Source organism: Pollicipes pollicipes, unplaced genomic scaffold (genome assembly GCF_011947565.3).
Source record: "Pollicipes pollicipes isolate AB1234 unplaced genomic scaffold, Ppol_2.1 Scaffold_2555;HRSCAF=2994_pilon_pilon_pilon, whole genome shotgun sequence".
Classification (NCBI taxonomy): Eukaryota; Metazoa; Arthropoda; class Thecostraca; order Pollicipedomorpha; family Pollicipedidae; genus Pollicipes; species Pollicipes pollicipes.
In genome coordinates, this window is record NW_023596136.1 from 36,585,410 (window position 1) to 36,599,368 (window position 13,959).

Below are 13,959 nucleotides of genomic sequence, written 5' to 3' on the forward strand. Positions count from 1 at the left end.
AGCGCTCGAGAGAGAGCTCTCTCTCTCTCTCTCATAGCGAGAGGGATCGCGATATACTCGCTATCTCCTCCTCTAGTCCACTATCTCTTCTAGATCTACTCCTCTCTCTATCTCTCTCTTCTCTATAGCTTCCTCTCTCTCTTCTCTCTTACTCTCCTTCATCAGATATACGTGAGAGAAAGAGAGAGAGAGGGAACTTTTGTTTTCATCCTGTTTTGAACTTATAGAAGTATGAATGCTGGCGCTGCAGTCACAGTGTTGTAAGACGCCCTTGAATGTTTGTCATTTATTTCCAGGATGTATGACATCAATTACGTGACAGGCGCGTGCTCAACGCAGTTCTACATCAACATGCCGGTAATTATTGCCGTTCACATTTTTGAAATCCTACGTTGATCCTGATATAAAAAGCAGAGATGAATGCCAACAATTCGGCAGCCAGTGTAGGCAAAATGTGTTGCAAATGTACACTTAACTACAGCGACTGATCATACGCTTTATTGGTGTTCTTCACATGTCAACACCATATAACTTACAAACTCATTTCCGTCTTCTTGACAGGCTTCCTGGCCGCCTCACAAGCAGCTATGTAACATTCCTAGAAATCTGCGGAAAATAAAGAAGCTAACTGGTGTTCTGGCAAACACCGAGAGAAACGAGCTCAAACTTCGCTTCATTAACACCTGTTACACAGGAAGTGATCCCTTAGTGAGGCTAGGCGTCTTTCAATGCGACAGTCTGACGTAGCAATGCTGAGAACGATCCTCAATGTCATTCTCCATGAAGCATGTTTAAAGAGCGAAATGGCAATAGCAGCCACTGCACTTCCAAAAGAGCATCTTGTTAAAGAAAGGTTTCACATTTATACAGGGTTTTGAACTGAAATGGTCATACTGAAGGCCTTTGACGAAGCTCACGTACATGCCCTTTTTAAGACCCAAAACCCTCCGGTTCCTGAGGTTAAAGACCGCAGAGATGTCGAAGAGCATTTATGAGAGAGTATTCTAAAGTCGCCTTAGAATACATGACGTCATAATAGCGCCATTTAACACGCACCCGGATGGCCGGCTAGATACCCTTCGCTCGGGTGGGGGTCAAGTTGACCCTCCTGAAATCTCGAGAACTAAGAGAGCTAGATACATCAAATTTACAGGGTGTCTTTAACTGTACGTGAACTCACTTAGAGCAAAGTTTGAGCTTCATAAGTCATGACCTTCAGGTTAAATAAGGTCAAACAAAATCCAATTACAGGTTGGTCTCCAAAATGCCCCCAGATCCTAGGCAACTGTTTCTACGCAAAATTTCACAAGCCCCTTTAAAGTCAGTGACCTTATTTGACCTTTTGAAGGTCATGGTGACCAAAATCATACAAGACCGTTCTGAGTTTTGCAGTTGAATAAGTGACAAAGGTTACGCTAGGCAGTATGTTCCTAGAACAAAATGACGACCCGGGTCATCTTAGGTCAATGATCTGTTCTGACCTCTAAGAAGTCAATGGAAGACTACAATGTGGTTCCTGCTGTCAACAGATTTGAAATGAGCACCACAAACAATCACATACAGCAAGCCCTAAAGTAACAAATCAGGTTAGTTTTGACCTTGGTCTGACATTCATATCTGCCTTAAGTCAACGCAATTTGCTCATTAAATATTTTTGGTGCATAAGAAAGCATCTCAGAGATGTATGGCTTCGTCAAACTGTCCCTTATGGTATCAGATTGGACGATTCCCTAGAAATTGCCTTCGCTGAAACCATGGCCTGACTTTGACCTGCCATAGGTCAGCGACCTGACAAGGTATATATTATTTGTTATGTCAAACGATCCGCTATTCAATTGTCTGCAGCTATGCAAAATTTGGCACGGCTACACCGAGCCGTTCGGAAACCATTCTGGAAAAACCTTCGAGGCTCAGGTTGAACCCCCGCCCAGCCGAGAGCGTGTTAAATTTCGACGCGTCAGTGTCCATTTACCGGTCAAGGCCAAAATAGATACTTTTTCGAGTCCTTCACTTATGACGTTCGTGGGCACGATTTCCAGACATAATGACCGTCATTTGGCCCTTAATCAATGTTGCGCAAGGTACGATGACGTAAGCAAACAGCGATGCATTGAGGAGCATATTTGCTAAATAGACAAATTGTGTTGTCTAGAGCATTCTTTTTCATTTAGAAGTACGCCCGTAGCTATAACTGACTTTTTTCATCATATTTGATGCTTGGTTCAGTATCTTCCTACGTGAAATACTACCTTTAAGTAGAGGTTGATGTGCAGCAGAGCCCTCCTTATTAACCGACTAACCCCAAAGCAGTCGTAACATTTACTTCACTAATTCCACGGTCACATTCACCGCCGAATTGCCATCCATCCTCCGTCGCCCTCGCCATTACCCCATTCACCAAGAGGCCGATACACTTTGCAAGAGAGCCCGGTCCGCACACCTCGCCCCCAGCCCACGCCCCGCCCGCCCCTTCACCCACCCTGCGCGTCGGCCGCCGACGGGTTTCATTAGGCTAATAATTTCCCAGCGGGACGCGGTGTGGTCCCGGCGCCTCCGAGTTTGATTTACATTTGAAACGGGATTATTCGGGCGCACGGCCCCGGCCCTGGGTGCAGCCGAGCCGGCATGGCTGAGGAAGCTCGACTGCGGGAGCACTGGAGCGAGAGGCGGCCGGCTGGAAAACGCGAGGCGCGCACGGACGCTGACATGGTGATGTGTGCATGCACGCTGCTAGTTTTGGAGATTGACACGGACATTGTTCTGGTACAGGCGACGTGTGCTTGCCTTCACCTGAAGGCGGAATCGATTCCAGAATCACCTGAACTTTGCCTTGTGAGTTTGGAATCGGCCTAAGTTAACATAAGCCAAGGTCAGACGCCTTTGGAAGCCTGGTAATCTTTATGCACTAATGGTATTGATTACATCCAGATATGCATGCATAAGGAAGACCGTTTTCAGTGAAAGATGCTCGCGGAAGTGTGTTGATCCCCAACACTAATATGGCAACAGACATCATAAACATGTAGGCAGCACAGGCTGCTCTGTCTGAGTGAGATATTCTCACCGCTTAACCGAACTAGGATGAGCGCAAATAAATGTGTAACATATTTTGTCCAAACGTGGTGAACACAGGTTTTTGAAAAGAATGTGAATGAAAACCTTATATTGGGCAAAACGTCGGGTTTACCGGCTTTCGTCTGCGTGCAAGGAAAATGCAGCGTATATTGCCCTCATTGGTGAGGCAGGTGACACAAGTTTGCATGCATCGATAACCAGCATAGTTTTTATTCCACTTTAAAGCTTACCCTCTGATCTCCAGGTCCGTCGAAAAGCTTTCTGAATTGCAGCAAGCGTGTGAACTCTTCGTCGGTTATTTACCGGGGAATTCATCACCCATAGCGGGCCTCATTAGTTTTGTCACGGGAGCAGTCCTTTAAGCGCGCAATACATTAAAGGATCAGCCAGGCTTGCATAGCGATTGAAGACGCGGGTGGAGAAAACCCGTTAAAATAATGGCAGACTTCAGGCCTTCCAGCACTGTAGGCTGGTTGGTCGACTTTCTGAGAGCTGGCTTTCCGTGGAGTGGCTCTATACGCGAGTCCTGCACATTCAGCTAGGTCGTAACTAAGTTAATAATTCGCAAAATAAATGGTTGTAGCTTCCATCATATATCCCTGATGCTCATTTTGCGGTAGAGCTTTTAATTTCAGTCTAAAACAAAATCTCTGATCTTTAGAATGGTCTTGAAAAGGTGGTTTGGCTACAAGTTGGTTTTTCCTCCCTGTAGCTCGTTGCCATGGTGTCGAAGACCTGAAACACACCAATGTGTCCGTGAAGTGGGATGGTGGGGCCAGAGTCTTTCCAAGAAGACATGCATAGCAGGCACTAGGATTCCGAAATGAGGGGTGCATAATATTCAGCCGTGTTCCTCCTCTTAAGGCCTCTATACTAGGCGTGTTTTTTTAAACTCATCCTGAACCTTTCAATCGGATATATTTTTGTGAATTGAGGCCCCCGTTGATCAGTGTTTGTTGCATAAGCCCCAACAACGCATCCGATTAGAAAACTCCAGGGTCACACGCAAACTTTGTGACGAAAGTTCAACGTGCTGTAATACCCGGCACTGTCCGTCCCACCCTTTGATATTACCTGGCCTTTACGGCGGCCGCTGCCACCGGTGGCAAACCATTAAAGGAAACAGCGAGCACTTGAACGGGCTCGAACTCACCCCACCGCGGCAAGATGAAGGCAAAGACATGCGCTGCAATCAGCTGTTCACCCGGTTCACCCGGTCAACCCGGACGGGTGAACAAGTGAGGAGTGATTTTAAACGTATACTGTTGTATAGTCTTTCCGATCTTGCTTTTGGCCAGTGAACACATCCGCGAATAAGGTTGCGTATTACCATTCTGGTTGCAGTGGCTGACGGCGATGGAAGGGAGACGGGTATGGGAAATGTGGCTGGAAGGATATGTGAATGGTCAACATTTACTTCCTTTCGGAGACGGGATTCACAAACGGAAATTCATTGATCCAGTGCAATTTCATTAATTTCCTCAATCTTTAAACTCGATTCAGTGCTCTCTCTTTCAGCTCTTTTAGGATCTGACGTGCTTTCATCTGTTTCAATTTTTCTTTAATTTAATTCGGCTTATGTCTGAAATCTTCTGGACAACTTCGGTCCATTTCAGCAATAAGGGTGGGCACTACACTCGGCGATCTGAGGGAGTGCTCCACAATTGCATGGGGTTTTGAACTGAAATGGCCATCTTGAAGATCATTCGATTGAGTCCACAGCCCTGCCTTTCTCAAGACTTATATCCCTCTAGTTTCCGAGCTACGTACCCGCGAATATGTGCGGACTATTTCGCGCAATTTGTCAAGGCCACTGTTACATGCATGACGCCAAAGAGACGTCGCTAAATATTACTCCCCCCCCTTCCCCCTACTGGCCATTCGGCGTTTAGGGCTTAGAAGAATATGGTTGCCTAGTTGTTCATGTCTGACATTCGTGAACGCGACTTCCAATTGTAACGGATTTGAACTGCAACTCAACCTATGTTGAGCAGGCAGTTAAAGCTTCAAACACGATTGGTTGGTTTTTATTGTTTTTTTATTAGAGTCCTTTCGACTAGAAATGATCATTTCAGTGCTATGGAATGAATGTAAATCGTTACGTGTCCCGTTTTGTGCTATATAATACAAGAAGTTAGACATCGTTACTAGTCATCAGAGAAACAAGCTTTTCATGAAATAAATTGGGAATAGCACCATACCTGAGCATATGGATGCAAGTGAACAGTGTAAACTTATGGACAGATATAAAAGACCACAACAGGAAGCGCCAAAGCAGGGGCACATAACGGTACATTCGGCACATAACGGTACATTAATTCGGTGCACACGTCCGACGCCGCCATCGCCATCTCTCAGTCAAAGAACTTTAAGTGAGCGCTAGGGTGGCAGTTTTGCACGGCCATTTTGGCAGCACATCTAACGTCATAGAAACGTTTCATGAGGATAGATAAATTTTGTGTTTAGAGAAGCCCTTTCAACAAAAAGCATACCTTTATTTACAGGTAGCTTCTTCGTCATATCTGATGTTTGCCTCATTATTTGTAGCTGTAAAACAGCTCCCTTGAAGCTAATAACATCCGCTTTTTGGGCAACAGTTTTTGGGGCAAAAACAACTAATTTAACGCAGTGCAAATACTACATACGGTAATCTGCCAGAAGTGCTCTCCCCCTGTGACTGTCTCCAATTAATATCTCCAGACGACGACATTTTCGGAAATAGCACGTGCGTCACACGTTCGGAGCGCCGAGCCTATCAGCCTTAAGTTGCATGTGAAGTGGCCGCAGTGAACATATCCCCTCAAGTACTGAAATGCGTGCAATCACCACGACGAAGGGGCTATTATGGCAACGCTCGGATTCCCACATGAATAAACAGTCTGCCTCAAGCTGCAAAGGTTCGCATATTATGTGGTTTATGTATATCTATATCAAAGGGGATGCACGCGTATATTGATCTGGCATTGCCTTAGAACGCCCAGTGCGGTTAGCCGCTTTGTCGCTTTGGTGCCACACCTAGTGCCGTAGCGACAGCGCGTAGGAAACGATCCTTTACAATGCTATCATTTTCTTTCATCTCCTTTTGAGAGTCAGTCCGGCAAAGAAGATGCACTCATCAGATCACAAATGCGTCGGCCAGTTCCAGCATGTGTATTTCTCCAAGACATGAACTGACCTCCGTAGTCGGCCTTACCCTCGGCCTCTGCCGAGAGTGCTCTCTGCCTTGTCTTGTGGCATATCCAGATAAGACTCGATTCGGTCGCCCATCTCAGAAGTCTTCCTAACTCTGCAACTCTGACGTAAATGCTGGGTGCGCTCCACTCATCACATAGGCCATCCATTGGGGAAGTGCTTATACTGGGCCCCCCCCCCCCCCCCGTCTCGGGTCAGATGGGTCAAGCGCAGGGAAAACGCTGCAAGCGGCGGTACCTCACGTGGCCATGATACAGTACCGTCATTATACGGTCATTTTGCAAATACTAGACCACCAAAAACGCACATTAAGTGACCCATACGTCACGTTCACCTATACCTGTTCGTCACCCCATACAAGTATGCAGCCTAAACGAATGTTGCAGCGCGGAGTTACCTATTTTCGACTCGATGCAGGAAATAAACCGCGTTTTTTCACACTTCAAGTGACCTCCTGAGTATGGTGCCGCTTAAACCTAGTTGACGCAAAACTGTTTCAACGACTTAGCCCATGCGTAATTTACAGATCACAATCGTCTGCTCCGCTCTTAAGATCAGTTTCCAAACGCGCGATGTCGAAAATACAAACGCCGCAACCCAGGCGCCAGCCGTGAACGAGCCGATTATTGCTCGACATTCCGGCTGTTTTGCAGGGCATGACTTTTCGTTTAGCCTTTCTCTCCACGACACGGCAGAATCGGAACATGCTCTTGATGACAATGCTTGCAGTCAGTATATCTGCCGCGATTGAACCATCAGCCAACATCTGATAACCATTAAATACAAAATACGAATGTAGATAAGACAGTAGCATTAGCCTTATTCTTCGGAAAAACCAGAACAGAAATTTAGCTAGGTTGATATTTCGGCAACATGCCTTTCTCAAAACGATAGCAGAAATAATTTCAAAAATTGCCTGTCGATGTTCCTACTCGATATTTCAGGCTTTTTGTTCTCCTTCAAAAAACAAGCCACAGCTTTTACTGGACACCAACATTCAGAGGATCAAACAAAAAAAGATTGCCAGCCATTACCAATATATAGTGCCTATCTAAGGATTATAAGGCTCGGACATATGTTTACATGCAAACGAATTAATTTATATTAAATTAAAATGTTTACATACAACACAAATAGGTATCACGTATCACGCTTCATTCGAACATGCAAGCGAGCTGAAGTAAACAGACATCACACATCGCGCACCAATTATGCATACGAACGATTTAATTTGGAAAGGCATCGCACATCACGCGACAGGCATCACTTACACACGTAAATGTTTTTTTTTAATCTAGCACACATCACACATAGAGGCACATATCACGTTTACATAATTGGTCATAATTGGCCATAATTGGACAGCGCGCCCTTAAAGAGATTTTAGAGTTCATGACAAACCAGCATCCAAAACTAGCTTTTACGATGGAGCATACAGGGGGCGGGAAGGCGGTCCCCTGTTTGGGTACGCTAGTGACGGTGGAAAGGAGGAACAACCGCACAACGTTTCCAACGGAGCTCCTTATCAAGCCCACCAACTCCGGTATCATTCTGTGGTGCGAATCTGCGCATCCAACTTTCACTAAGCACAACATAATTCGTGGCATGTTTCATAGGGCTCTAAACAACCCATCAAGTAGTGAAAAGGAAAGAAAGAGCACAAACAAAATATGGGCTTTGCTGTTGGGTAACGGATATTCTCCATGACTTTTAGTTACAGCATTGGAAGAAGTGAACAAATTTACAGCGCGTCGGGGATGGGTGATAGGAGACGCGAACACGTCCTATCGGAAGACGGATTCTTGACGCTACCTTACATAGATGAGCATTTGCTTTGTAAAACCAAACACATTGTTAAAAAATCAAAAGTGCACGTACGCATGGCTTGGAAAAACGACAAGAAGTTCAAAAAGTCTCTAAATCTTCCATCTCAACGTCTAAAAGCCCGTGAGGCAACAAATATCGTTTATGCAGTTCTGGGTTTCAATGGGTTCGCACGAGGAAAAAAAGTGGTTTACGAAATCAAGTATAAACCGTGTGACAAACATGGAAGGGACATAGTCTATGTTGCTGAGTCCATGCGCCCTATTCGTTTAAGATATAATGAACACCTGCGAGATGCTAAAAACAAAACAGGGAATGCTCCTTTCGGTGACCATTTTTTGGGCAAAACACGCTCAGCTGAAATCGAGGGAAGTATGGACCCTATGCCACTTTTAGAACTCCAAGTCGTCTACAGAGCGCAGGACCACCCAGACAGTAGAATAAATGAATCTATTCTCATAAAAAGTCGGCAACCGAATCTTGACACGCAGGGCACATTATGGCCCACTACGCGAACGTGATATGTGCCTCTGTGTGTGATGTGTGCTAGCTTGAAGTCATTTACATATGTAAGTGATGATGACGATTGGGGTTTTAGGGCGCGTCGACTTCTAGGGTCATTTTACGCCCATATGTAAGTGATGTCAGTCGCTTGATGTGCGATGCATGTTCGATTGAAATCGTTTGCAAGCACAATTGGTGCGCGATGTATGATGCTTCTTTACTTCAGCTCGCTTGCATGTTCGAATGAAGCGTGATGCGTGATGCTGATTTGCTTGAATTCGTTTGCATGTATACATATGTCCGGGCATTCTAATTCTTAGATAGGCACTGTATCTTGGTAATGGCTGGCAATCGCTCTTTGTTTAATACCCTGAATGTTGGTGTCCAGTAAAAACTATGGCTTGCTCTTCCAAAAAAAAACCTGAAAAATGGAGTAGGAACATTGGCAGGCAATTTTTTAAATTCATTTCTGCTATTGTTTCGAGAAAGGCATGTTGACAAAATATCAACCTATTTCTCTATTTTCCTGGTTTTCCGAGGAATAAAGCTAACACTACCGTCTAATCTGTGTGACTAATGTTTCTCGCCAATGCACTGACCAACTTACAAAATACGAATGGATTGAACTCCGCTGCGTGCATAAGGGCGTTCTGTCTGCTCTGTCTGTGGCGTTCTGACTGGCAAATCTTACCCATGCGGCTGGGAAGCGTAGCCCTCGCTGTCCATCAGCAGCCTGCTACATTACATTTCCTAGCTATTGTAGTTGTCCACTGGGGAATCCTATCCATCGCTCCTAGCTTCTAGCTGAAAGATAAATTCCAGATGGCGTTGATAAGAGTTTACGAGGGAGCTGAGTTATTGCTCCCTGGTGCATGTGATACTTTAGGCAATCACTGATTATCTTGCAAATTTATTTGCAATTTTATGTTGTACGAGGTGAGGACATGCGTTCGGCTTGATTGAAGCCTGTTTGGTTTAGATGCGGTGGTATCAATAGCCTTATTGCTCGTAAGCTAACCAGGAGAATGGAAAGACAGATATGATATTTTGTCTACATGCATTTATCGAAACGACATGAGTGGCAAATTGGCAAACCACTACTTGGCATTTAATATTGATATTCGTTCCCAAAAAGGCACGTAGCTGAAATAACACATCTACCTCTCCATTCTCCTCGTTATTCTACCAGGGATAAGGCTATAAATAACGTGTTATACATACGATGTTCCTCGCAAATGCACTTGACAACTTACATAAAGCAACTGAGTTATTAGATTGTTTCACGCTAATGCAAGTTATATATTACATCTGTAGCTCGGCTCGGGATACTCTGCCCTAGATATTATTTAAAGCCTAATTATCTCAAACAAGGCATGGTCGCTCATGAAAAAGGCAGATTTTTAACGTAAATCACGAAACATACAATGAAGCATATCATAATAAAACTACACCTTTACAACAGCGATGCACCGTTGCCCATTCTCCCTCACTCCAGGCTCAGACCTTCCATGGCACGGCTGCACCGCGCAATGCCTATCATTTCATCACAGCCACGATTCCAGATCCGGCAGCAGTAGACTACTGCTGCTGCAGCACCCGTATGCCTGCATGCGGGTCCTCGGCGGCGCGGCTTGTTTGCCGCCGCTGTTCAGGCCAGTGTCTGTGAGTGTGCGGTCTGCGCCGCTGTGTGTGTGCTGCCAGCTGGCGCTCGCCAACGCACGGTTATACGCCCAGCCGGTAGAGCGTTGTCATACGGCGTCCATGTGAATGATACAAACGCTTGCGTAGGGTCGCAGCAAAGGTTTGTATCTGTTGCAATTTCTGTCCTTTTAATCTGCGATGGTTCGACTACTGAGCAGCTTGCATTTAGTATGCAAAGACTAAACTGGATAGATGCTGTGAAAGGTATGCCATTCGAGGATCACATGCACAGCAGTCTACATTTCTCAGAGTTTGTTGTATAACCAATTAACTAACTACAAGCTGACCAACTATGCTATTAACTACTATAACTAACTAACAAATGTATAACAAACTGTTCGCGTGCTCTCCCCCCCCCCCCCTCTCTCTCTCCTCTTGGAGATCAAGTTAAATATGATTATAAGCTTTACTCCCTTGAACCTTAATCGCTTTCAAAGAGCTCAGCATTGAGTGTAACTTCGCTGGACTAGATCTAATCACAATCGCCAATATGCATAGCATCAACTACCTATGGAGCTTCTGTCGACGTTGATTTAATTATTTTTTAAGTACCAATTGTTTCTCGTCAGGCTCCTTACCAACAGCTGAGACAATTCACAGCGATGAGCGCCAAGCCACTGCACGCGACCCATGAAGTTCGTAATTCTTTAAGTGAAAAATGTGAAAGCGTTAAAGGCATTTCATGCTAAGTGTCCAATGGTGCATTTACCGCACTCAACGATTTGTTTCTCAACCTACACATCAATCGTGTGAGGCAAACCATCAAACCTACGCAGGATCTACCAAGTGATATCCCCGGTTGGTTGCTGCTGAAAAGTACCCGTGCTCAGCCAGACTCAAAGATTGAGCACTTCTACGATGCGTCTGGAGAGCGGCCTCGCCAAAGAAAAGGGATCATCGCTCTCGAACCGATACTCACTCTCATCATCGATTTCTGACGCGTCGAGGAACGCATTCATCGCCAGGAGCAGAAGCGTGAAGATCCGCATGATCCGCCTCGTCCGTGAGCTGCGAAGGACGCCTTCCACACCCCGTGACGGTCGGACGGCTCGTCGACGTCTCGGTGTCACGCGGGCTCGGTCTCCGCTCGCCGAGAGCGTGAGACGAGTCGCGGCGTGACGCGCACTTGCTATCTGCCGGAGCCGTCAGTTCTCTTATTGTCCACACTCACGGTATAGCGTTCTCCTCGGGATTAAATCCCACAAGCAATCCTTCTCTTGCGACAAAGTGTGACCACTCGCTTTCGCTCGTCGCGTATACACAGCAACTCGTTGTGTCCAAGAAGCGATGCACCAGGCGGCGCTCCGTTTCCACCTCCCAACGACGAATCGGCGCTATTCCTGGCACGCGAGTGAGTATATGTCCTTTCCGTGCCCCCGCCAATTTCGTAACACGTGTCCACACACGTGAAGCCCCTCAACTTCACATGCACCCCTCCGAATCAGCCAACGTCTGCCGTCTTCCGCCGTATCGCCCTGCGCCGTTCTTCCGTCTCGCCCTCCTCACGTCCGTCTCTCCCTCCTCACGTCCGTCTCACCCTCCTCACGTCCGTGTCGTCCCCCTCACGTCCGTGTGCTCCCCCACGTCCGTCTCTCCCTCCTCACGTCCGTCTCGCCCTCCTCACGTCCGTCTCGCCCTCCTCACGTCCGTCTCTCCCTCCTCACGTCCGTCTCACCCTCCTCACGTCCGTCTCTCCCTTCTCACGTCCGTCTCGCCCTCCTCACGTCCGTCTCACCATCCTCACGTCCGTGTCGTCCCCCTCACGTCCGCGTCGCCCTCCTCACGTCCGTCTCACCTCCTCACGTCCGTCTCGCCCTCCTCACGTCCGTCTCACCATCCTCACGTCCGTGTCGTCCCCCTCACGTCCGTGTGCCCCCCCACGTCCGTCTCTCTCTCCTCACGTCCGTCTCGCCTTCCCCACGCCCGTCTCACCCCCCTCACGTCCGTGTCGTCCCCCTCACGTCCGTGTCGCTCCCCTCACGTCCGCCTCGCCCTCCTCACGTCCGTCTCACCCTCCTCACGTCTGTCACGTCCTCCTCACGCCTCGTCTTCCGTCTCGTCCTCCTCACGCCTCGTCTTCCGTCTCGTCCTCCTCACGCCTCGTCTTCCGGCTCGTCCTCTTCACGTCTCGCGCGCCGCAGTGCCGTCAGCCGTGGCGCGCCACAGATCCCGTCCCACGCGTCCGCCGCCGACGCCTCCGGGCGCTCCGCCCCAGCCCCGCCCGACCACCGCCGCGGACTGCGAGCGTCTGACCCGACGCTGGGAGGAGAGGGGGAGGGGCGGCGCGTGTGCAGCATGCGCCCGCCGCCGGTCGGGTCGAGCGGAGGCGCCGCTGACGCCCGTCACAGCGCGGCACGTCACGCGCGGTCGAGTGGGTGTGACGCCATCTCCACGACACGGACGGGGGCGCATCCTGCCGACGTGGGCAGGCGCGGGTTGCGGGGCGTGATGCTCTGGACCAGAAGTCCTGTACAACAATGAGCACGTCTCAGACAACGGAACCGTGGGAGATCTGGAGCTTGTTCCGAACACACGCTTGATGATGACCTATCGAGCATTGAAGGCAGGCGCATTGCATCGCTGTCACGCCTCAGGCAATGTCAAAGACTCGCACATCACCCGACTCTCTCAATGCGCCAAGCCACAGCGCGTTCAAGCTCCACGACACCGTTATATGGGCTATGCCCCATAGTGGTTATATAACCCGTGGAATCTGGGAAGCTTACACTCGTCCAACGCCACCCGACCTAGTGGCGCGGGGCCCGCAAGAGATTGCAATCCAGGCCGCCCACACGGAACTGTGCAGTCTGAGCGGACAGTGACCTGTCGGACGCACCGCCGAGGAGGCAGAGCCTGAGGGGGGGGGGGGGCGGGGGGGGGGCGTGGCTTTGTCTGCCGTGTCTGTGACAGGCTGCTGTCAGCAGGCCGTAGGCGTTTTTCACAGCCGGTTAGCACGCATCGCGAGTGTGTGCGCTTGAAAATGCATTTTACCCACGCGCTGAAACATTGACTTATCGTTGGAGTCGGCAGGACGGGCACGTCAGCGTTGTCTACGTTCTTTGCCAAGCTTTTGTCCCGAGTACACGCTCCAGCCGAGCTCCGGCTGGCGCGCAAGGGCTGGCCAGCCGCCTGCCGGACGATGGTCTCCTTGTCTTGGCGTCGGTGTTTGGCCGGCCCTCCGGCCTTTTACGACCCCGCCGGTCCCGCGACGGCCGTCTCGCGCCACGGCATCTCGCGCCAAATCACCCGCGCCGCCAGCGAGAATAGGCGCGGGCTGGGATGAAGTGATGAATGATTTCACGCCTCGCGCCCGGCCCTCGGGCCAGCACGCCCAGCCCTCCGGCCAGCCGGCCCAGCTCTCGGGCCAGCGGGCCCAACCCTCCGACCAGCGGGCCCAGCTCTCGGGCCAGCGGGCCCAGCTCTCTGGCAATGGTGACCAGCTCTCATGCCAGCGCGACCGGCTCTCCGGCCATCGCGCCCAGCTCTCAGATACTTTTGTGTTCACTCGAGCCGTTCGATGCAACGTTCTGCCCGTCTGGCAACATTTTTCCAACCCATGTTGATTATATACCAAAGCAGGCGGGCGGGTATGGTGTGGACACGGACGCATAGACACTCAGTGAAGACACTGGTCTTTGGAGAAGAAGGTGATTGACAGAAGAT

The 13,959-nt window shown here is 48.9% G+C and overlaps 1 protein-coding gene across 1 annotated transcript in view; it reads right to left on the reverse strand.

The window, feature by feature from the left end:
• Positions 1-11,285, reverse strand: part of LOC119100839 (nephrin-like) — a 56,839-nt gene extending 45,554 nt beyond the window's left edge. Inside the window, exon 1 of the mRNA XM_037224003.1 lies at positions 11,216-11,285. Coding sequence (XP_037079898.1) covers positions 11,216-11,285 — 70 coding nt within the window. The remainder of the gene's footprint in view (positions 1-11,215) is intronic.
• Between the last annotated feature and the right edge of the window lie 2,674 nt (positions 11,286-13,959).